Genomic DNA, 25,446 nt, shown 5'->3' with positions numbered 1-25,446 from the left:
ACATGACACATGGATTGTACAAATTTATGGGCTATAATGTGACATGTTGATACATGTATAAACTGTGTAACAATCAAATCAGGGTAATTAGTATGTCCATCATCGGAAACATTTATCATTTGTGACAAGATGGATAAACCTATAGGACATTATATGATGTGAAAGAAGCCAGGCACAGAAATGCAAATACCATGTGATCTCACAGCTATGAAGCTGACCTCATAGACACTGAGAGTAGAACTGGGGTCACAGCGGTGGGGACAGCAAGAGGTTGGTCAGTAGTGACGAAGCTAGACAGGAGGAATAAGTGCTGGTGGTCCTGTCACAGAGAATGTGTCCCTGGAGAAGGGTCTGGGGGAGTTCCTGGAGAGAAGGGGGAGCTTGACTCAGGACCAGTGGGTCCTTGGCTTATGTGATGGAAAAGAATTTCAACACATGTTTGTCAGAGGAATGGACAGAGGTTTACTTAGGAAAGTGATACATAGTCAAGGGAGAATGTGGGCGATCTCAAGGGAGATGCCTTTGGGGTAAACCGAGGAATACGTGTATAAGGGAGAATGCAGACCTTCTGCAGAGGGTGAGACAGTGACCTCCCGTCTGGGGTGTTAATATTTAAAGAGTGGCAGTAGTTAGGGGCTGAAATAGGGGTGGAGCCAGGGTGGAGTTACAAAATTCCACGCAGGTTGTTTACAGCATTTGAAAATTGCCCTCACATTACTTTTTGGCAGGCAAGGGCACGGGCCAAGGGCATGGGTCAAAGATGTGGGTCAAGGGTGTGGGTTAAGGCCATGGACTGGGTTGCTCAAGCTTGTTTTGCATTTCCAAGGTTCTTGGGGGCATTCCTCCATTCCAACAGCTGATGGGTGCTTCTCTTTTGAAACTTAGTCTCTCTCTTTCTGTATCCCCAAATTCCCATCTCAATCTACTATACAGGAGGGCAACTTCAGTTAAGTGCTCTACTATATATTTCCAAAAACTAGAAGAGAGGATTTCAAAGGTTTCACCACAAAGAAACGAAGCCAGCTTTTGATGGAGAGCAGAACTAAGTCAGTTGGAGACACTGGGTTTGGGTGATTGATGTCCATTGAGCTACTGCATCAAGCCACGCCTGAGACCAGCCAGGGGAGGGGAGTGTGTGTGTGTCCACATGCATGTGTGATCCTCGCTAATTCTTGGGCAGGAAATGGGGGCCAGGGACCCTGTGGTGTCATTTCTAGGCACTGGAAGGGGGACTGCTTTTGGACCCTGATTTCCCAGCCACTCATTAAAGGTGGGTATGCCCTTCCCTCCCAGGACAAAGGGCATTAGCGGAGCCCACACAAGGCCTCATCCACATGCAGGCTGGTGCTTGGCAGGGGAAGGGGAGGGCAGGTGTGTGTGTGTGTGTGTGTGTGTGTGTCTACTGAGCTTGTGTCTTTGGGGGAGGGAGGAGAGGGAACGAGAGGGACTTGGCGTGTCTCAGGATGCTGCCAATTCAGAATGCTGAAGGAGGATGTCCAGAGTTGAGGAGTCAAAGGTGGAGACTGAGCTGTTCACCCACCCCAAGGAACTCAGACCACTAATCCTCTACAGGCAGGCTGTGATGCATTCCAGATCAAACTGTACCTGACATCCACCTGCTGGATCCACCTAGTGTTGGTGTTAACAGACACTGCTAGCTGCCATCAGGCCCTAGGGCATGGCTAGGGCTGTGGGTCTTGCCACAGTTAGGACTCCTGACTTCCTGCAGAAGCACGCTGCAATGGCGGAGAAACAGACTTGAAGTGGAACTGAGTCCTTCTGGATGGCCTCTGCTCCCAGGCTGCCTCAGTTTCTACCTCCACAGAACAGAGATAATAATACCTGCCCCAAAGGGCTGGTGTACAGATTAAAAGGGAAAATCCACTCGAAGTGTTAAATGACACCTAGTAAGTGCTCAAAAAATGTGCGCCAAGTCTCTAGTCTTTGTTTCCCAGCAGACTCCCTTGGCCTTTGGAACAGAGAAAACGCTAGGTTTGCACCAGCCAGGTCCCTGGGTGTCTTTCCAGGCGCCTGGGGAAGCCCAGTGGAGAGGAAGGAGGGTAAGGACTAGGAACCCAGGGGAAGTCTGTAGGTGGAGGGCGGGACAGGGCCCTTGGCTTGGAGTTCTGGAAGTATTTTGGAGACATTCTCCGCAGGCCTGGATTGCAGGCTGGGGAACCGGCCAGCTCTGTTGGGAGGAGATGAAAGAGAGGGCTTGCAGCTTCAAGGCCAGTCTTAAGGGTGGGGGCCCTCCCGGCAGCCGCAGGGCATTTCTTTAGGGTGGCCGCTTCCCAGCAGCGGCCCAGGACGCAGGTGACCCTGTGCAGGCACGCGCTGGTGTCCCCTCTCCTCTCCCCAGCACCTCGATCTGCAGGCAGGGCTGCCATCCCACCGATCTTGCGGGCGCCTCCGCCCCCAGCTCCGCGTCCCCTTCACCAGACGCGCTCGAATCAGGTTGAGGCTGGCTTCCAGCGGGCGGTCGGCGGACCACAGGGCGCGCACCCAGCATCCAGGGCGGGGAGGGCGCAGGTGAGCCTCCCTGGCCTCCCAAGGCCCGCCGACTCTGCCCCGTGGGCCTGAGTGCTGTCTGCGCAGGGTGGCCCCACCGCCAGGGGCTGGGGGTGCGGGAGGGACAGGCGCCAACGCAAGCTGGGGTCCACACCAGCTCCCGCCTGTCGCAACCCTAACTCTAAGGCTCCCACCCGTGCGACGACGCCGGATCACCATCCTGGGCTTTGGGCACACTGATCCCCCAGTTGGCGAGAGCCGCGGCGCGCAGAGCCGTCCAGCTCGACGGGAGGACCACAGGGGCTGTCTCCCGCTGCCCTTTCCAGCTGTCCCCGGAGGACCAGCCGCGACGCTCACGGCGGCAGGGCCAGGCCTGCTTCCTGCTCGCGGGGACCTGGGCCTCGCCAGCTCCTGGGGTTCCCTTTCGGGTTTTCCCTGGGTACCGCCAGGGCAGCACCTAGTCCGCGCTCTCTTTTCTTCCAAAACAATAAACCTGCTTTGGAGGAACAGATTCTCTCCCCTGCTTGGGGGTGGTGCGTCCCCGGTTAGGGTTTGGGGCCCCAGCACGGCGGTTTCCAGCGAGGGTCCCCAGCTAACAGGCCTAGCTTCTTTCTCGGGGGTATTTTAAAGGCCAAGCTAGACTGGAGGAAGAGCAGTCTGGCCTTCGGGCCTGGTCACCTCCCACTGCACCCTCCGGTGTCTTTCAGGGCCAGTTCTGGGGGTACATGGCTCCTCTGCTAGGGTTCCACGGGGCTGGCAACACTGGCCTAGTCCTGGCCTGTCGGCAGTTGCTGTTCCAGGGGTGACCTTCGATGATCCGGAGTGTTCTGCTCACCCGTGCGTTCTGTAGGAGGCATTTCCTCTACTAGAAGGGTGGAGTGACTACCACAGCGTCATTGGGGAAGTCGGGAGGTCCCAGCAGGAACAGGTTTGATGTAGTGCTGGGACAGTGGGAGAGACCTCACTGAGGAGACAACGCTGTTGGGTTGCTGGGAAGGGCACTGAAGCCACCAGGGTTGATGAGCATGAGGAGGAGGCGGCAGGACTCTGGGGGGAGTTCAGGCTTTGCAGGCAGCTGGAGGCACCCAGGGCCCTGGCAGTGGGAGCCCAAGGACGTGAGGATGCTGGTAGGTGGGCAGAGGGTCCACTCTGGTCCCATGGGACCAGATGTTCTCTAACAATGTTATGAAAGAAGAAAAAATATATTAATCAGCCATTATGAGACTTCTTTTGATGTTTCTAGTTTTCAGTCCAGGTGTATGTCTGTTCCACACAACCAAAAAATAAAGAAAATCCAGAGTTAAAAGATGTAGCAGGGGTGGTATTCATATTTTTCTCTTTACAAGAAGACTCATTAGAGCTTCCTTAGAGACATGTAAGAAATTCAGAGGTGCACACTTCATATCTTCTTACTAGGGAAACTGAAACAATATAAAGTGAGTTTCTTTCATTTCTTTATGACACTGAGGGGACATTTAGCTAACCCAGAAGACATCTGCAGAAAAAGGCAATCTTGATTTTTAACTAGAAGAGAGAATCCTGAAATCCAAGTTTGGTGTTATTATCTGTTAGTACCAGAAAAGCTTCGTATCCACACCAGGATGCTGCGTGATTATAATGGGCTGCACGTCCAACACATGCCTAATCCCATCATCACTTGAAAAAATATCATAAACCAAAATAGTATTTAATATACCCAGGAAGCTTCATAGCTTAGGCTAGCCTTTCTTAAACATGCTTGGAAAACTCATATTAACCTACAGGTGGGGATATTGACAGAGTGTCCTAACTACAGTATTGGTCAATCAACACAACTTGAAGCTTGGTTTCTACTGAATGTGAAACCATCATAAAAAATCAAAAAAATCCTAAATTGAACCATTTTAAGATGGGAATGGTCTGTGATTAAGTCTGGTCTTAAATTTGGAAATGTAGAGAATAAAAATGACCATCATAATAGGTTAGCCTGCAGCAAAGCAAATAAAGTTCATATTGACAAGTATAATCAGGAAAATAATACTATAAATTTTATTTTCCAAAATTTTTAAAACAAGGGAAGCTTTAAAAAATGTCATATGGAATTGCAATGTAAAAACCAAAATTGCAATTTATGTTGTAATTCCAAATATATAAATGAAATTGATAGAAAGTCAATCTCACATATTTAAAATCTAGTATGGAACATTGAGGTGTTGCTTTTCGCTATATCTTTATCTTTCCCCCCATTTTTAAGTTGCAAAATATATATAACACAATTTACCATCTTACCCATTTTTAAGCACACTGTACCATTAATGGTATTAAATACAATCAGATTATTGTGCAACCATCACCACTATCTATTTTCAGGACTTGAAAACTGAGACTCCACGCCCATCCGCTCCCTCCTTCCATTCCCCGGCAACCCCGGGTCTGCGTTCTCTCTGCTAACTCCTGTAAGTGGGATCATATGATATTTGTTCTTCTGTGTCTTATTTCATTTTGCCTAAGGTCCTCAAGGTTCATCTGTGTCATAGCATGCGTCAGAATTTCCTTCTTTTGAAAGCTGGATCATGTAACACACACATGCTTTATTTTGCACATCTGTTCACCCATCTATGGACACTTGGGTTGCTCCCCTGTTTTGGTTGCTGTGAATCATGCTGTCTTGAACATGTGTACACAGCTGTGTGTGGACATCTCTATAGGAACGATGACGCTGGGCTTTCAAACAAAGTAGAGAGTAGGCTCCATCATGAACTTGGCCCCATGTCACTGGATTTCCCAGGGCTGGAGGTGGCATGGCTGGGGTTGTGTGGAAGGAGGTAGGGTCGGGGCGCTGCTGAAGTGCCTCTCTGGAGATAGTGATTCTCAGGTGAACAGAAGGCCAGCAGGTGAGCCTTGCTCAGGAACAAACCTCAGGCTGAGCACTGGCATGTCAGAGTGACTGTGAAAGCTGAAAGCTACAAAGGTGCCAGTGCCCAGCTCTAGACCCCTGCAGCAGTCTTCTGAGGGGGGACCTGGCATCTATGCACTGTCGAGCCTCTGCAGGTGCTTCTGACTTGACAGCCGAGGGCTGGGGATAGCACAGCCTGGGACCATGGAAGGAAAAGTCAATGTGCCTCTTTCCTCCTCTGGGAAGGTAAATGTCAAAAGGGGCTGTTTTGATTTGTAAAACTCTGTGAATCCATAGGAGGCAAGACAGCCTTCGTGTTGCCCTTGAACAAGGGAGAAGTGAGATGTTCTTCCCACCAGCCATGAACAGGCCCTGTGCACCGGGCAGTCACCCAGTGGGAAGTGGCTTGTGAACCGTCCTGTCAGAATTCCCAAGAGCACCAGATGGAAGGAGCTTTGCAGAAGCAGGTGGAAGGTGGACAAGGTCACTTTTGTGGTGATCACAGAGGTAGGCGAGGAGCTGGGACAGAGACGTCCACCTGCCCCCAGGGTTCTTTGAGGACCTGTGCACCTCGTCGGACCTACAGGTTCAGTGACACTGCTGGAGAGTCCCACACATCCATTCTTAACTGGATTTGTGACATCCTAACTGATGGAGCTCATTTGCTTGTATATTAAAAATGACCTTGAAGGCAGGCTGTGATCTCCATTCTTTGGGATTTTATAGACCAGTAAATGTCAAATAAAACTTTTGGGATTGACATATGGTTACCAGCTTTTATATGAAGTAAGGACAATAAAAATTCTAAAAACTATGCTCTCCTATCACCATTTCATAAGGAGGGTTGTTTTAACATCAGAAGGAAGGATACCTTGAGTCTGGAAACTCCACCCCTGAATTTGGAAGAACAACTCTGTATTGCTTGTGGCTTCCTCCTTCTCTGTAGACACAAGGAAAGTATATCTGAGGACTGAGGCTCCTCTGCCTTGAATATTTTAGGACAGCTGTACCAATTGCAGATGTTGTCAATTTCCTTGAAGAAGTGGTCTCAGGGATTTTAAGGGAACACCGAGGAATTCAAAGGCTGAAGTATCTGTACCCTGCCTCAGTTTCCACTGTTCAGAGCTGTGTGGTAAATGCTGGCTGCCAGAAACCATCATTGCTTTTAAAAGAAGTAAAAAAGACAGACTGTGGCAAACAGAATCATGGAAACTTGGAGTTGGAAGGTTCCTTAGCCATGATCTCATCCATCCCTGCGGTTTTCACACTAGCCTCCTGCTCCTCAGAGCCCAGCAGTGTTGCTGGCACTGCAGACCTGACTTGAATTGTTTTAATCACATAGCTTCTGATTAAGATAAAGTTCATTTGCTTAAAAAAAAAAAAAAAAAGCTGAACACCAACAATTTAATCCATCTCTAATTTAGTGGAAAGAGGAAGATTGAAAGCAGCACATTTTCCTGAGGCCACCCATTCAGCTGGTGACACACACAGTGGATAGGGCTGGAGGACTCCTGCGGTTGAGCCTTCGGTCTTAAGTGCCCCCACAAAGGTCCCCATGGGCAAAGGCTTGCTCCCCAAGGTGCTGCTGAGAGGTCATGGGGTCTTTCGGAGGTGAGACTCAGTGGGAGGTCTTTAGGTCATTGGGAATGCACCCTTGAAGGGGACTGTGGGCCCCAATCCCCTCCTCTTTTTTCCCCTTTCTGGTCGTGAGGTGAGTGTCTGCTTCGCCATGTTGAGGGCAATATTTTGCTCCAGGGCACACCTGGCCATTCAGTGCCTTGAGAAAAGATTCTGTTTTTCTTTTTTTTTCACTTCTGAGCAACAGCTCCCCATCCCTGGTACTCCCAAGGCCCTTTTCCTAACAGTGATATCTGAGTACAACCTGGTTCACTCTGCTTTCTGGATGGACACTGCCTCCTAATGCAGCTGGCAAGTGTAACTGAGTCCCTGCCTCCCCCAGGCCCCTGCCTGTCCCCGGCCCAGGCCTGATGCTGGGGCTCTGCACACGTGATTCTTTATAGACAGGACCTCTTTGCTTTTACCAGTAGTTGCGCCTGACCTCTGGGGCTCAAGCTCCCAGCTCAGAACACAGCTTCGGAAGGAATGTTCCTAAACAAGTAAATCCAACGAGGAGCCCTTTTCAGGTTGGATATAAGCCATTTAAATTCAATTCCCAAAATGTCCCAGCTTCAAATAAAATCACATATTTATTCATTTCTTCCTACTTAAATAAATAAAAGCTCTATGCAAAACTTTATTTATATTAATTAAATCCTAATAGTTTTATAAAAAGTTGAGTGTTGGTATCTAGCAATCCTATTACTTTAGCATCCTATCCCATAACACCATCCAACATTTACCTTTGATTTCAAGCATTTATAAAATTAGCATTTTAACACAATACCATACATTCAGTACTAATTTCATCTGAAACAATCACTAAATAATTATTAAATAATAGTCATGATACCAAGGGAAAAGGAAAGCATTTAATGATTTTCCAGACGCTTTTAAGGAAGAAACACATCAGGGTATCCCTCCTGATGTGGGGGCATGATTTGACCTATGACTAAAAGGCACTTGGGAGAGTGAATTGGGTTTTCAAACTGAAAGGATATTTGTGTTGACTGATATTCTTGAAAGATTCAAACCCTGAATCTTTCATGTTATGAAATGAATGTACACCAGGGAAAGTGACTTATCTAAAGTTACAGAAGGTCTTCTGATAACAAATCTAGAATCTTTTTCATTTCATAATGTTTATACTATAATATAATCATATTTTTTGAAAGATCAAGCCAGATATGAGCTGGGTACAGTGGTGCATGCTTGTAATCCCTGCAACTTGGAAGGCTAACGCAAGAGGACTGAAAATTTGAGGCCAAACTCAGCAATTCAGCAAGATCCTGTCTCAAAACAAACAAACAAACAAATAAACAAACAGAACTGGGGACATGGCTTGGTGGTGGAGAGGCCCTGTGTTCAGTCCCCAGTGCCCAAATCAAAAACTAAAGCCAAAAGATCAAGTCACATATCAAGGAAAACAAATCACGACATCTAAAACTAACAGACCCTAAAATAAGAATTTAATAAAAATATAAGCCGACCACTGTGTTGGGACAGTATCATCAGTGTGGACACAGTGCTGATGACACTGACGGCGGCAGCTCTCTGGTGTACTAATTCATTCACACACTCGTGTGTCACTCTCTCTGTGTGTTAGCTGTGTTCTCCTCTGTATCACTGGAGTTCAATGTTTTCCACAGAAACTTCTCATTGGGTTTCCAGAGGGAAGTTTCCTGCCTTTCCTTCCTTTTGCAGTGTACGGCAAGAGGTGCTTTTGCACACAGGGTCTCTATAACCGCTACGTCAGTCAGTTTACTGAGACTGTCCTCATTCTGCTCATTCAAGATGTCCCAGAAGTCTTTTGGTCTCTGTTTTGCTTTTTCCATGGGCCTTGAAAGAACCTTCTTTGGCAGTTGTGTGGGACCGTTCCCGTGACTTTTAAAGAGGTCATCGAGAATAGAGGTGTCACCAAGCAAGCCTTCCACAGAAGCATTTCCGAACTCTGGATTTTCTACCTTTTTGTCTTCTGACTTGCAAAGGGGTCTGTTTCTTGAGATGCCCGTCCCTGTGAGGTCCTTTGGGGCTTGCTTGGTATTTTCCAGCTGCCTCTCCTGTGCCTCTGACTTGCCCTTGGGAGAGTGGGAGGCTGCCGGGTCTCTGGAGGCTCGCCCATCGTCCCCACTGTCAATCTCGTGAGCAGAGCTAATAGGTGATTTTGCAGTTTCTGCATCACTGGAAAGTGCCTCTTCCTGACACGCACCGTCACTCTGAAACTTAACTGATTTTCCTTTAGATGCTTTTGGACTGCAAATTTGAGAAATTCGGTTGGTACAATCTCTAAAGGACAAATTTTTAGATTGTGATGGTTTTCTTTTTATAAAAGAGTTTCTTTCTTTACATTTATTTCTGGTACTCTCTCCTTCCTTGTGGGCAGATTTGATGAATTCTGAAACAGAATCCACAAAAAATTCTTTCACCTCCGGATGCTGAGAAGCATAAAAGTCTCTTAGCATTCTCTGTCGTTCTTCTGAAGTGGCGTTAGTTATATGTATAGCGAATTCCTTTACAGAAGACAGGTTAAAGAAAGAAGCCATTTCTTCAAATTGTTTTCTAAAGATTGAATGAAGAAAATCAGTGGTTATTTTCATTATATTTTATTTTTAGAAAAATCATCATCAATGATAGGAAATGTAGAGGCAAAGTTATGTAATTTTGTTCCGTTAGTTTATGTCTGCTTAATTCCACACAAGAATGCATTTTATCGTGGCCTCTTTCCTTATGCTACTAGGAAAATTATGTTAGCCCATGAAATCACCAGCTTTCTTAAGTTATTCTGATTTATGCTATCAGGTATTTTCTGGGAATTATGGGATTCCAGCCGGCTACTCCTCCAGTGAGCCAATTTATGACTGACATGAGAATCATAATGTATATTTGAAAATCTATATTGTATTAAAATCAATGAAATAATATTGTCAAAGGGTTTCAGTGAACAGAAAGAAAATTCTGGAGAATTAAGAAAGAAATATTTTTCTTTCTCTCTCCTTTACCCTTTTTCTACAAATACAGCATAGAAATTTTATAAGACTTTTTTGATGAGCCTAAAAGGAAAGTTGTAAACTGTTAAGCCTTGATTCTTTTCTTCTCAATTGGTCCACTTTTAGTATAGACAGCCTGAGAGGTGAGATATTATTTGAAGAAGTTGCAGTTTTAGTATAGGATATTAATAATAAACACTGTTACATGAATGATGAGGATGAGGAGACGGGCCTTCTAGAAGCCTGGTGAGATGGAGGCAGAGGAATGACATGGCCACCTGGGCCACAGACTGCTCCTCTCCATTGGTGAGCATGCTATGAACTGAGTTGTTCCCCCCAAATCATGCTGGAGCCCCAACACTCCATCTGGCAGTAGTTAGGGTCAGGGCCTCTAGGGGATCAGTGGTCATGAGGTCGTAAGGGTGGGGTTCCAATCTGGCAGCATTAGTGTCCTCATGAGAAGAGAGGCCACAGAGCTGGAAGTAATGGGATGTTATTGTTCTGTTTGTTCACAGTTCCCGCTCCACCCCTCCCTCCTGCCACACGAGAACACAGTGAGAAGGAGGCCATCTGCAAAGTGGAAAGAAGACCCCCATCAAAGACTGAATTGGCTAATACCCTGATCTTGGACTTCCTGAGTCTGGAACTCTGAGGATTAATCTCTGTTGTTACGTTACCCATTATGGTAGCTCAAGAAGAAGACAGAGGGTACTGATTGCTGATATTGAATTTACGTTTGTAAATACTTCTTTAAAAAAAGCCAAAGATAGTGTTGTAGCATATAATTAAAATTCCAAAGTTTTAGGATTTTTACTTGTATTTTATACAGTAGCTCTTTTAAAAACCCATTTATTCATTCCACAAATATTTATAGAGCCCTAATATGTGCTAAGTACTACACACCAGTGAACAAAACTCCTTAAGGAGTTTATAGTCTTAACTGGGGAGGACAAATGCAGGAAAGTCAAACTACAAGAGGGCAGAGGTACCAAGTACAGAGGCCAATTGTCACCCACAGCAGGGGCACCCACTCCAGGGATTACTGGTGGGCAAACTGGGGGTGGGGTTCTCTGCTGTCATCTCAGGTCAGGTGAAGATGAGTGAGGAAGCTTGCCGGGAAGAGGGGACACACACAGGTTCACTTCCAAGGGGATAAGGTGCATGGAGGGACAGGAGAAACTGCAAAGGGACAGCTGACAATCATAAAGGGTCAACAGCCAAGGTGAGAAGACTGAATTTATCTGATGCAAATAGAGAGTTCTTAGGATAAAATAATGATTTCTTTTTAGTGTACATAAGTAAGTAGGAACTTTAATGTCATGTTATTATTATTTTTTTACCAGCCATTCTGGGCTACATAAAGTGTGTGTTTCCTTGGGCTTTAGTGGCACTCCATAGGGCGTGCTTGCTTCTTCCTTTTGTGACTTCAGATGAGTACTGTGGCTTCTAGTACTCACTAGAGTGTCTTATTAAATGTTCCAAATCCAGACACACACACACCTGACCACCAGCGACTCTCATCTCCGACACAATACTAACTTACCCCCATGTGTGTGCTCCCACACTTCTTTCTTAGAAATTGCCAATGTTCTTTTTGGAAAGTGAGCATGTTCTTAAAAGGTTCCAGTTTTTAGTTCAAATGAGGTAATATGATATTATTTTGTTTATTAATCATCTCCAAATCCATTTTTGTGACCTTTCTAACAAATATTTGTGCTTGCAAAGAGTTAGCGATTGGCAGGGTTGCGAGCTGATGTCTTTTATTTACCCAAGACTTGGTAGTGTCTTGGCAGCTGCCAAAGAAACTTCACCTCTGCTGGGCTGAAACCATGACCTCACCCATGACCCTGTGGTCTGTCACCTCTGGGAGGACAGCTGTTTCAAACCCTGTTTAGCCTGAGTAGTCTGCAAGAAAAGTATGCCACATGGTTGCCCCTAACAGGAAAAGTAATGATTATCATTCATTTTATTTTTGACTTTTAACTTGATTTCCTAATTCTGGGTCTTCAGAAGAACTTTCTCCAAGAATTTAAGGTAGTACAATCAGGGGCAAAAGCTAGTCACTTTGCAAGCAAAACTCACTAAGCCTGAGTAAACTACCATAAACCACTTGGGGAAAGAGGAAAAAGGGAAACCAAAGATAGGTATCATTCAGCAAGGGCATGAAGAGTAGTTCTGTATCATGGAGAAAACTCCACATCCTCTCCCCTTTCCCTGAGGAGGCAGGGAGCAGCACAACTGGAGTCACCTTGTCTCTGCCTAGGCTTTCTGAAGGAACGGCAGGCTGAACCTCACTCAGATGATCACGTGGTTGCAGAGGCTCAGAGCCTTAATGACTGACCAGGATGACTGGTGGGGACCAGGGGAATCAGACCCTGGCACTCTAATATTAGACAATCCTCACCCCTATACTTAGCAAGAGGCATCAGGTACAGTTGCACATGCCTGTAATCCTAGTGGCTCGGGAGGCTGAGGCAGGAGGATCACAAGTTTAAGGTCAGCCTTAGCAACTTAGCAAGGCCATGCCCCAAAATAAAAAAATAAAAAGAGCTGGGGATGTCGCTCAGTGGGAAAGTGCCCCTGGAGTCAATCCTCTATCTATCTATCTGAAAGAAGAAAAAAGGAGGCAAAACTAATTGTTACACTTTTATAAAAAATACACACTGCCAAAGGAATAAAGGCACCTGTATTCCTTAAAGACTGATGAGATGTCCATGGGCAGCCTCAGAAACATAATTGCCCAGAGTGAAAGATAACCTGCAAAAGTCCTGGGAACCAATGTTTGTGCAGGCAGGGACATGCTTGCCCATCTGCACAACAGCAGGCAGCTCTCGAGAGCCACCACCCCAGCTTCCCAAGGAGCTGAGGGACCAGTCTTTCCAGGGCAGCTGAAGACCAGTTCCCTGGGAGGTACACCCCCCACCCCCTGCCAGGGAAGCATTTTGAACCCACAGAGCCAACATCATTTTCCCCTGTCCCAGGGCCACCAGGGCCAGCCCTGTAAGCCTCCTTTGGCCTTTGCTTCCTGCTAAACACTCCAGATGCAGCTTCCTGCTCCACCCTCTGTTATCAGTATCCATAACATCAGTGTCCACATGGCCTTGCCACCCAAAACCTGGCCCACCCATTTCGTCACTGACCTCCAAAGACTCATCTCAGTTCACGTCAGCTTGCTTCCAGGGTCCTATCTGCCACTGTCATCACCACCAGCTGCACAACCTCCTGGGCCTGGAACGCAATCGTCTTATGCTCCCACTCAGCTGCTCCCCGGCCCAGGACAGCAGTGCTGTCGAGAACTCCTGGCCTCACTGAGCCCTCCAGACCACCGCTCACTCCCACTGGCTCGCTCTCCTCCTCTGTTCAGCTTTGATTCATTTTGTAATCATTCTTTTACAAACAGCATTCAGCTTTCTTGACTCTCTCCCCTCGATCTAGCCCCTGGTAAGACCTGGCCATCTCTCTGTTCTGTACCTGCAACAGAGCAACTGGAGCTTGTTGGACAAAATCTGCAGGAATGGATGGATGGTTGTACAAACTCACTCCAAAATGGGGACTCACATCGCCCAGGAATTCCAGTCCAGCTAAGCTTGATTTCCTGTTCTGTAATTTATTTGATAACTTTGTTCCCTCTGAATATGGCTTTAATTGCAGATTCACTGAGAAAATGCTATGTCTGTGTCCATGATGGTCCCTTCTTTTTCAGTGCCTCTCCAAGGCCAGCTGTGGCCACTGGTCTGGACACTGCCTCTCCAGGGTGTCATTCCTGTCCTCACCTCTGCAAGGTCCATTCCCCATGAGTCTTCTCCCTCAACACACCCTACGTAGTTCAATTATCTTCCAACTTCAAAACACCTCACCCTGGTCCCCATGGTACCCTCCGGCTACTGCGCCTTTCCATATCCAAACACAAAGAGCTGCCCAGGGCCTGCTGGCTCCCTGCTAGCACCCCTCACCCTGGCATCCACCCACGGATTCTCTTGGACTGCCCATGCCAAGTGGCAAAGAGCTCTGTTGGCAGCTACCGAGGGCACTTTCTGCTCCACCCCAGGCTGCAGCATAAGATGAAGTGAACGCTCCCTATTTCAAACCCCCGGGGCCTGAGGCCCTGCACTGCCTCTGCCCCAGCCCACATTGCTGCTGTTGCTCCAGGAGGAAGGGCTGCTCCACACTGTCGGGGCTTCCCCTCCTTCCCACCTCTGCTCCCCGGCTGTTCGCACAGTGCTGTGGGTCCAAAACCATTTACAATCTATATGTTCCTGATGCCCAGATTTACAACTCAAACCCCCAACCCTAGAGTGGCATATTCACTGCCTGTGTGACATTTCCATAGAATAACAAACTTCATATGAGTGAAAAAGAACTGATTTTTTGTTTTTCACTCCAAACTCGTTTCTCTCCCAGTTTTTCTCACTCAGAAAATCTACTCTGTGGCTTAAGACAGGAAGTTAGGGGCAATCCTGTTTTCTTTTCTTCCCAAGTCAGTCCATCACCAAAGGGAACTATCCATTTGGCTCTATTGCCATGGCAACCACTTTGGTGCATTCACTAGCGTGGCTCCTTATCGTCCCCATCCCTCCCACTGTCTCCCCACATCCACTTCCCCCTCCCACACCGAAGCTGAAGCCACCCTTTAAACACATGGAGCAGGCCCCACTCTTCTTCCACAGGTCTCCACTGCATCACAACAAAGTCCGAGTCCTTCCCACAGGCTCCAGCCCCGCCTGTCTCATCCTCATCTCATGGGCTGTTGGCTTTATTTTTCAGGAGTCTGACACTGTCCCTGAACATCCAGCTGCTCTCAGGGATACTCCTAATCAGGTTCTGGGCCTGGTCATCTGTCAGGTTTCAGTGCAAACACCACCTGTATGGAGAGGTCTTCCTGACTGCTCACTATAGAGCAGCGTCCACCCTGCCATGCATCTCAGTTCCCCTGTCAATGCAGTCCATTTCTTTCCTATAACACCTCTTTATAACGACTCACTTATGTGATTTTTTACTTTTTAAAACCTTAAGGTTCAACGTCAGCTCCTTTCCTACCACATCGTGAGCTCTATGCCTGTCTTTCCCTCTGTATGTTCAGCACATAGCACAATGCCTGGTCATGTATTAGGTGCCCAATAAATAGTTAATGAATGAATGAAAAAGTGTACTTAAGAGCTCATTTTTTTATATATAATGATTTCATTTTTAAAAAACCAATTTAGGGATTAGCCCTTTAAAAACATCTAAAATATTTGAAGTTTATTTTTTAAAGTATGCAAATTCAGATTTTTCTGAAACATTTATGTCAAGTATGGTTATAATTTAATTTGTATATGTTATTAAGCATCCATATTTCTCTTGATAATTGTTGCTAAAGTTCCATGTTATCACATGTGACATACCTGCGGATTCCTTTTGGTGTTTCTCCAATTATGAAGGTCGTCTGGTCTGTACGGTAGACTTTTTTCTTCTTCTGACTTACAGGGTGTGAAACGCACAGGGGAGAGGAACCGGGTCCTTCACTTGGTGGCTGGTCTGTCCTCGTGTGTGTTACTGTAGCTGGGTTCGCTTTTTCTTTATATGTCTGGAAAAAGGGAAGGAACGAAAGGTTGGTTTTGGTCAAAGAAGGAGGATGTATTACTTTCCCCCAATATGCTCTTTTTAATGAAGTACACATTCTCCATCTGAAATTATTGTCAGAAGATGTCAATCTAGACCTTTAAAAAGATGAAATGGGGAAAATGGAACTATTTCTATTGCTGAGACTGGACATACTGATACACATGTTGAGAGCTACTGTCCCAAATAAAGGTACCAATTAATGACTATATAAATGATGGAATAAAAATGGGTACTCTTAAAATGTTTAAGTTCAGTACATTTGAGTGGTGATTTTTCTCAAAATCATTGAGTAGTCTTTGTTACTTAATTTTACAAAGTAGCCAAACTTCTAGTTTTCAAACTCTGCTGGATTGCAAGAATATCTAGTGATTTCAAGAGGCTACTACAGTTTGTAAACTATAGATAGAATCAAACATTTTAGACTATGGGCTGATTGTTAAATGTAAATTGTTAGCAAGAGTGGGTTAAAAAATCATTTTAAACCGTATGGTTCCAGTTTCCTTGACAATTGTGAATAGGTGGAAAGCCCCGTTCCATTCCCCAAAGAGAAATACTGGATACAGTTCCACAACAATTACAAGAATAAAATTATATTTGAGCTCAAAAATAAGAAAGTTTCTAGGTGTGAACAACAAAGAAGTGACACAGTGGTGAGTGAGAGCTGACACTAAGCAACTCACAGGGCAGAACCTCATCCACAGGTACAAAGGGCAGAGGGAAGATGGAAATGATTCAACTCCCTGCATTAAAAAATGAAGAAACAAACAAAAAACAAAGGAGGTATGAGAAGAATATCTGATTTTCAAAGGAAAGCCTAAACTAGGACACAGCATAGACACAAGCCACCTTTTTCCTCTAGTCAGAGTTATTGCAGAAAAAAATGAAATGCCCAGTTGGTGCCATTGTGGAGTCTGATTTTGCACCACCTGGGTAGTATGGAAAACCCAAGCTGAAAACCAACATAAAAAGATTGGCTAAGAACCAGGGAAAACCACAGATCTAAATGAGGGGTGACTACAAAAACATACCATAGAAAGACTTCCATAATCCAGAGAATGGTTATGATTCCAATGGGGGTAAAAAGGGTTAGGATAAAAATTATAAAGAACATATGAAACCCAACACCATGAACATTGTCAGATGCAACAAAGATGAGAGCTCATATCTGAGCAATGTAAATGAGACTTTAAATTTTCACCAGGTCTAGAAAGATAAAAGAAGGAATAGAATCCACTAGCAAGAATGAGGCATTGTATAGACAGATTTGGGAAAGAACTAAATGCAAACTTAAAAAAAAAAGAGAAAGAAATATAGTTCTGAAATAAAAAATAGAAAGAACCTCAATACATTGGATAAGTAGCAGAATAAACATCCTTATAATAGTTGACTAACTGGAAAAATAAAATTTCTCAGAATGCAATATAGGAATTTAAAAGGAAGAAAAGGAGGGAAATTAAGAGTCAGAAGACATACCCAAACTTCTAAAATGATAGAAGGAAAGACCAGAGAAAATGGAAGAGATTATGTTAATGAGATAATAGTTGAAAATTAAAGAAGGCATGAATCTTCAAACTGAGAAAAGAAAGAGAATCCCTATTGGCAAAAATTAAAATAGTCTGTATTTTGATGGATTACATTTAGAGGGAATATCTTAAAAATTCCCATAGAGAAAAACCAAGGTATCTGCACAGAAGTGACAAACTAACATCAGATTCTTCATTAATATTCCCACTGCCAGATGATAATGGAATAATACCTTTAACATGCAGAGAGAAAAAAACTGTCAACTTGGAATTCTATACCTAGTTAAACTATCATTTTCAAGCATACAAAGACCACCAGAGTTTAATCGACACTGAGTCTTGCTAATGATATAATTATTATTATTTCTTTTGGTAGGGTTTCTATTGGATTGAAGTGGTACACATTCAAAGAATATAAATAGGAAATGTTTTTTAATTCCTCAAGTATTCACTAAATACTCACTATGTTTCTGCCACCATGCTATGCATTTGAGCTATAGAGATGTGAGTATATTTACATCCACAAGAAGGTCCTACCCTTAAGGGGTTTAAATGTTCAGCCTATTTTAAAAAACATATGGCATATTTAGCTTTTTTCTTTTAGACATTTACCTGTTTAACTTATATTCAAGTTCATTTTATTGACCAAAAGACAAAACATGGTATGTTCTTTAGTAGCAATCCATTTCTAATGAAAATAAATTGACATCTTTACAAGTTTTGTGACTCAGATGGATAAACACAAAATGACAGCTGACCAGCTTGAACCAGGGCTTTGCAGTAATCAGTAGTATTAAAGATACTTTCCTTAAAGACTTAATTTTTTTTCAAAATTGTACCTTAAAACATTATTAATAAAGAGAAAAAAAGTAGAATCATTAAGAATAAGTTTAAAAGAGATTTGATGCATTATTTCCAACAAAAATCAGATGAACATTCAAAGTTTCTAAAGGCTGATAACCTTAGATGATCCCCAGAAATAACTTTCCATTATTTTAAGAAGAGATGGAACACTTATCTGAAAGTAAAGCGAGTTAGCAGAAAGAGAAGGCTAACAGGAACACTCCCTTCCTCATATCCTGTAAATTCCTGGGGCCTTGGGGAAATCATGCCAGGCAATGGCAATTATCGATTATTTACATGATCACACTGGATATTGCTGACTATGGCAGCAGTACAAAGTTCACATTTTATACAAACATGTTTTTTTTTCAATCACTTTTAAAAATTCGTCAGAAAAATTCAGGCTTTGCAACCACAACTATCAGACAAGTGGATCTTTACATTTTGCCAAGTATTCCATTTCAAAACCCAATTCTTACAACCAATAATAAAAAGGTAAAATTATTTTTCTATTAAATGGGCTCAGTATCCTAACTTTTATTTTTTAAAAATCTATGTTTCAGATTTCCATTTGGTAAGAGACTTTAATCAGGTTGTGAAGCACAATCTGAAATTTACCTGGGTTCTGTTAGCTCTTAGGAATGCAGTGGCTGTCTAGGTTGATGTGGGATGGCAGCTCCAAGGGAGAATACATAACACACTGTGCGCTAGGAAGGGTGTGTCAGTTTCCTGTTGCTGCCATAACAATTCACCACAAAATTATTGACTTTAAATGATATAAACTCATTATCTTAAGTTTCTATAGGTCACTGAGTCTGATGTGGGTCTCACTGGGCTAAAATCAAGGTGCTGGCAAGGCTGTGATCCTTTTTGGATGTTTAGGGGAAAAATCCATTCCCTTGCTCTTCTAGCTCTCAGATACTGTCCACAATCTTTGTTTTGTGGTCCTCTTCAAAAGCCAGCAATTCTTCTCTAACACTTTCTCCATGGTCATATCACCCTCTGACCTCAGCCAGGAAAGGTTCTCTGCTTTGAACAGCTAACGTGATTAGCCGGGGCCCATCCAGATAATCCAGGATCAAAGGATCCTGGTCATCTGATTAGCACCCTTAACTGCATCCATGCAAAGAAGCTATCTCAAGGCCACTGATTTAACCTTAATTGCATCTATGACTTTAACTCCCTTTTGTCAGGTAAAGAAACATATTAACAGGTTCCAGGAATTACTTCATGAGCATATTTGGGGAGGGCGTTATTCTGCTTCCCATTGTGGGGGGAATATGGACTCTTAACCTGGGTTTCAAGGTTATGCAGATGGGTGTCAGTGATTTCAGAAGGGGTGTCTATGAATCCTGAAGCTGTACAACCACACTTTTCAGACACAAGAGTCTGTGACTGTTTTAAGTGGCAACACTGTTTATGTAATTTTCAAGAAGTCTTATTTTTCTTTGAAAAACAATTCCTGTTTGAATTTATAAGCATTTTGGTGTTCTTGTTAGAAAAGTAAAATTTTCCTGCCTTACAGTAAGAGTACAGTCAATCTTTTACAACAGTCTACACGGGGAAAATATGCCACAGTGCAGCCACTGTTGCAGCCACAGCCGGCATCTCTTCTGCACAGTGAAGTACAAGGTCTATGGCCAGACCAAGAGATTCTAATTCTAGATTGTGTGGCTAGATTCAAAATTTGTTCATTCCCACTTAGATGGCAGCTATGAAATCCAGATGTGGAAAGACCACGGTGCAGCAGCGACAGAAATGAAGACCCAAGGAAGGAGGAGCGCAGTAAAATGAGGCGGAGCAGGAACTGAAAAGGCACAAGTCCTTCTTAATGTTAGGACAGAGGATGAAGCTCCTTGTGCTGCTCAAGAAAGCAAAATAACATCACTCCTCTTTCCTCCGGAGGACAGAGTGGCCAGCAACTAGAGTGCTGTGTGTGCTGCATGGAGAATGTTGTGTTACAACAGGAAGGAAGAAAGCAAAACTCCCAGTTTCTGTGAAAGCTCCCAATTGCCCCTAACTTTTCTAAAAAGGATTCTTCAAAAGTATCTACCAAGAATTAAAGGTACTAAACTCTGTGATTCTGATTATGGTTATGATAATAAAACAAGGAAGAAATTATGAAGACAAGAGCTCTGTGCAGCCAGACACAGTGGTGAGCACCTATGTAACTCAGGACTCTGAGACAGAGGATCATAGGATCAAGGCCAGCTTCACCTAGGCCACTTAGCAAGACCCTGTCTCAAAATACAAAATACAAAAGGGCTGGGATGTGGCTCAGTGGTAAAGTGCCACTGGATTCAATCCCCAGTATCAAATACTTTGTGCAGTATTTGTATAGTAGAAGTATTTCTGCTAATACTCTATTTTAGAAGGTGTTACTATTAAAGCATAATTTATCACTTAGTAATTGCTATGTTCACAATTATGTCCACAAATTATTAGACTTTGTTTGGTACTTTCCCTATAGTATTTATATAAAAAAAATCAAATTCTATTTTTGGAATATATATCAAAACTAAAATCTACTAAGAAATGTAAGAAATGCAGTAACTACTCTTAGATAATATAAACAGAGTTAAAAAATCCATTTGATGATAAAAACTAATTGAACAAAAAATGGGGCTGCTTGTGAAGTTGAATTTATTGCCAAATGTTGAACTAATATTATAACTTCTGAGTAGTAACACCTCTTCCTTCTTTAGATATACACATTCTAAGACGGAGCAGTCAGGCAGAACTGAAAGAGGAGGGAGAAGCCCTTTCCTCTTTAGACCATAGCTAAATAAGTTAAAAAGGTAAAAGGTAGGCTAAGGCTAGTTATATAGATACTAATCTCACTTATACAGTCAAAACTTCAAACACAAAATGTTATCCTTATAAAAATAATTATTAAAAATAAAATTTAGCATATAAAATTATCTAGTCCAACTAAATCATTAAAATATTATTTCTAGAAATGGTAATTGTTCTAATACAGCCTGGCCAAAATAGTCTCTTCACTTAGCCATGATTAAATGTTTAACTTGAAATGGATCATTTGGCTGGGTGTGGGGGGCACACATCTGTAATCCCAGCTATTTTGGAGGCTGAGGCAGGAAGAACTCAGGTTTGAGGCCAGCCTCAGCAAAACCCTGTCTCAAAGTAAAAAATTAAAAGGGCAGGCTGGGGATGTGGCTCAAGTGGTAGCGCGACCGCCTAGCATACGTGAGGCACTGGGTTCAATTCTCAGCACCACATAAAAATAAAATGGAGATACTATGTTCACCTAAAACTAAAAATAAATATTAAAAAAAAAGGCAAAGGGCTGGGATACAGCTCAGTGGTAGAGTGCCCCTTGGTGTGACTCCTAAAAAAAAGGCTCATTTCAAAGACTTAATATCTGCTTTGACATAATTTTGATAAAGTTATCAAATCATAGTTGATTTTTTCTGATATACTTATAAAATGTTTAAAAGTATAAATATTACTGTTTACAAATGTATAATGCGTGTAATCTGTTAAAGAATAGCTTTACTATTTTAAATTATAAAAGACATACATTAGGATTACAATAAATATAAGGTCACTTTTGCAGGCAAAAATGCTAGAGATGTGTTCATTGTGTACCTCCCCATCCCTCTAATATCTCAGGATTTTAAAAAATGTTTTATTCTACTTTATATATCATATGACCAGTTGATTCTTAGACATTGTACATAGTCTACAAACTTGAAACTCCAGGTGATCCAACTCAATCTTTCCACAGTTAAAAGAAAGAAATGGGAGGGGGACCCCACAAATAAAATCTCCAAAACAAAACTTGGGAAAAAAAAAAAAGAATCCACACTAGGCATAATAAGGATCCCTAATTTTGCATAGCTTACCTCTGGCTGTGAAGCTTTCGGTTCACACTGGATATTGCAGGAAAGTTCCCTTCCTCAGGTAGCCCAGTGGGATACAACATTCAAATGACCTTTGATATTGAATACTCTTTCTTATTCCTTTAAACCAGAAGTGCACTCTCTGCAATTCAAAAGTAGACCTAAGTCAAATTGCCTTACTTTCAATAAAACAATAGCTATTTATTGGAAGTCTCAACTAAAAAAGTTACAGATTTTCAATATGAAAGTGAAAAAAATAAAAACTGATTTAAAAAAAAAACTGCAGATGGCAACTCTTGATGTCACTGTCCTAAAAAAAAAGGAAGACTTCCGTCCTCACAGCCAAATGACTTGCATTAGCATTTTTCTTTTTACTCCATTACATAAGGAATCCATATTTACATACTAGGAAACCAAAATAGTTCAGAGAAAGTTTAAGGAAATGAAGAACCTCTTTCTGTTTATATTCATTGAAGTAAACACTAATTCTGGAAGTAAAGACCTGCGAGGGCACCTGGGTAGAAATGGTAAGGAAATGAGCATAGACCATGGGGATGAAATGGGCAGACTGTAAAGGAACTAGGAGGTCCCAGCTCTGGCCCTCTGCGAGGCCTGAGGGGGATGACGTGTTCTGGTTCTAGGTCACTGAAGTGTCTTCCAGTTGCCTTGCTCTTGAGACCAGCACAGACCTTGAAAACACAAAGGTCTCCTCCACTACCTCTGGCCACACCCTCACCTCAGCCAGATCACTTCATCTGCCAAGAAGCCTAGAAAATCCACTCCTCTTTGATTTTCCTTCTTCATTAAACCTTGAACAGTAAAGTTGGAGGCAGCAATGCTTTTGTTTAACATGTGTTCAAATAAAAGATTAAAAAAGAAATCTCTCTTTGGTTAAGGGCGAATACGTGAATACATAAAAAGTCATAAATTTGCTTATCTTTGCAAAGTCAGGAATCAGGAGTACTACAAAAACACAGAGCAAGAAAATTCATTCAAATGGTCTATGAGAGTCTAACGTGACAAGCACTTTGAAGGATCTTTGTACAAGTGTGAAAATCCTCAGTCATCCAAGGTGCCTGCCTGTGACTGGGATGCAGCTTTCCATAGTTGTCAAAAACCCAAGGCAGTATTGAGCCACCCTGTATCTTGTCCACTCACTCTCTGGGAGGAAAGCTGGCTGATTAGAGGACAACCACAAACATACAGTGAAGTCAAATTTTCTGCATGGTTTTACAAATAACATTCCAATCTGAAAACACCTGGATTCAAATCCAAAACCTGCTTTGGGAGAAGCCTTCACTGGGGAATGGTCAGGTATTTGATACATCTTGGTGTCACCTCTCAGAACACAAACGCTAGCATGGAACCTGCTCAGGTCAGTATTAACACTTATGGATCAGATCACTCCCACACGCGCGGTCTTCAGAGTCTGTTCACAGCGCCCTGTGCAGGTCATGGCTCCTGGCTGTCCAGGGAACGTGCCTTCAGGCCAGTCTTGTCACTGGTTACCAAACACATAAGCACTCTCATTCCTGGTTCCAAATTTCCTCAAACTTGCCTTCTCCCCAGCATCTGCCTCACCCATGCCTGAAGACCCAGCTTCATGAGACTTCTCCTGCATATTTTCCTTCCAATTTCTCATATGACAGCTTTATTTTATTCGTGGAATCTGCTTGAAGACTCTGTGTAATCACATATGTCACACCAAACCTAGCAACCAATGATGCAACTGCAGGTCCAAGATCCTAATTTTACTCACCAAGGGAATACAACAAGTCAAAGGGGTCGCTCTGAATGGGAAGCTCCAGTGCGGCTGTAAACTATCTCAGCTGTTTGTGTCTCATCTATTCAACTCCGTCATTTGCTCTCCTGACCCAGAAAGCAGCCACACCAAGCCATGAGTTACAGACTCTTCAGGCTCTCAACAAACTCGCATGAATAGCACAACTAAGGAAAATTAATTTTTAGAAGATATTTACCAAAATATTTTTATGAAAGAAATAAAACGTTCTTGTCTCTGAGGCATTTGTTATTTTCCCTGTATCAGATTAGCCCTGCATATAGAATGAAACACTGGGACATGGTCTTCCACACATTTTAAAGCATTTAATGTTGAGTAGTCAGTCATAAGAACTGTTTACAAATTAAAATTTGATTCTTTATGGTAACTTGCCTACAAGATAACTGATACCTCTAAAATAAAACATCAGCTTACCAACAAACTTGCTGTAGAAGCAGCAACAGTTGATTAAATTACATTATAGGGAATATTATCAAAAAATTTTTAAAAATGGCACAAATTTTACTTAGACATATTTATCCTACCCAATGTTGATGCTCTGCACAAGATTAATGCATATATTAATAAATTAGGGTAATTCCTCACATCTCTATAGAATCTCTTTGAGAAGGTTCCCCTTGGTAGCCACTGGAAAGTCAATTGAAATCGGTAAGTTTAACTGATTACCTAGGTATTATTTTAGGTTCTGGGAATAAAAAGACAGACTAAGATTCAGGTCCTAACAAAAAAAAGACTACTGTCCAACCAGATAAATGGTGGCAGCCACTGTTGATGGCCTCCCCAAAGGCACCGCCTCCCTCTGTTGTCTGGTAGAAGCTAGTATTCTTACAAGTGCCCTCAGGGAAGGTGGGCTACTCTCTCAATTCTAGGGCGATAAGGCACATACGAGCTGAGTCAATCATAGTTTTTCAGAAAGAGTTTCCTTCTCAACAAAAAGAAAGATACAAGGGGAATCACACCTTCCTGTCCTTTGGACACATTTATTCGAGAAAACTAGTTGTTCAGTTGCGGTAGTGATCTGGTAACATGAGACTAAAGGAATAAAAGTTAACTTATTCAGGACAGTGGGACAGAAAATGATAAGAGTCCAAATCTGTATGATGTCACTGGGCCATAGCACCAACCCTGAAAATGCCTCCTATCAGACATGCTGTTACATGAATTTGTTCAGTGACCTATGCTGTCACCTACTTTTAGATGGTTATTCTATTCCTTATAGCTTAAAGTATTTTGCTGATACACATACAGTGTTGCATTATACAACATCCTAAGTGCTACAGCAGCCACATATGCACATACACAAAGAATAGGAAGAAATTTATGCTGCTTTGGAGAAGACTTGGGGGACAGCTGTCACAGAGGACAAGGGTAGGAATTCAACAAGCAGCCACAGGTGAAAAGGAATTTTTAGCAAAATAACCACAGAAGCGAAGGTGTGGAGGTAAAGTGAGCTTGGAGAGTAGCTCCTGAGCTGCAGACTGTCCAGGAAGAGCCTGTTCATCTTGTATCCTGGATCCAGGCACAGTGCCTCATACACAATTAGTACCAATAATCCTGAGGAAGTGAGTGTCTTCAGTGAAGCTAGAGAAGAGGGCAAGGGCCAAATTAAAACAGGCCATATATGCCATGGAAAGGACACAATAAGACACTCCACATAATTTGGAAGACAAAAAATTAAGCCACACAGTGCCTCTTTAGATTTATTGCTAGATGATGGTGCATGGGTAGGGACGTCTTTCTGACACCATTCCCCAGGTCCTTCCTTCTTGACTGGTTTCCTATATGAGCACCATGGCCAAGAAATGACTCATAACGAATGAAGATG

General features: G+C 43.1%; 1 protein-coding gene across 8 annotated transcripts in view; it reads right to left on the bottom strand.

The window, feature by feature from the left end:
* Positions 1–25,446, bottom strand: part of Ercc6l2 (ERCC excision repair 6 like 2) — a 136,348-nt gene that overhangs the window by 10,860 nt on the left and 100,042 nt on the right. For 5 of the 8 annotated variants that reach the window (XR_009228499.1, XR_009228501.1, XR_009228500.1 and 2 more), the window contains exon 18: positions 15,372–15,553. Coding sequence is in view for 3 of the 8 variants with exons in the window: in XM_046462715.2 (XP_046318671.1) it covers positions 8,587–9,559; positions 15,372–15,553 (1,155 nt within the window). In the remaining 5 variants the exon portion in view is untranslated. Of the gene's footprint in view, positions 1–7,571; positions 9,560–15,371; positions 15,554–21,823; positions 21,963–25,446 lie in introns of those variants that run through there. The other 3 variants (XM_046462715.2, XM_058585147.1, XM_046462716.2) reach the window with 2 other exon arrangements.

Source organism: Marmota monax, unplaced genomic scaffold (genome assembly GCF_021218885.2).
Source record: "Marmota monax isolate L192 unplaced genomic scaffold, Marmota_monax_Labrador192_F-V1.1 WCK01_AAM20220418_F8-fsc00180, whole genome shotgun sequence".
Taxonomy (NCBI): Eukaryota; Metazoa; Chordata; class Mammalia; order Rodentia; family Sciuridae; genus Marmota; species Marmota monax.
This window is presented reverse-complemented; position numbering and strand designations above follow the sequence as displayed.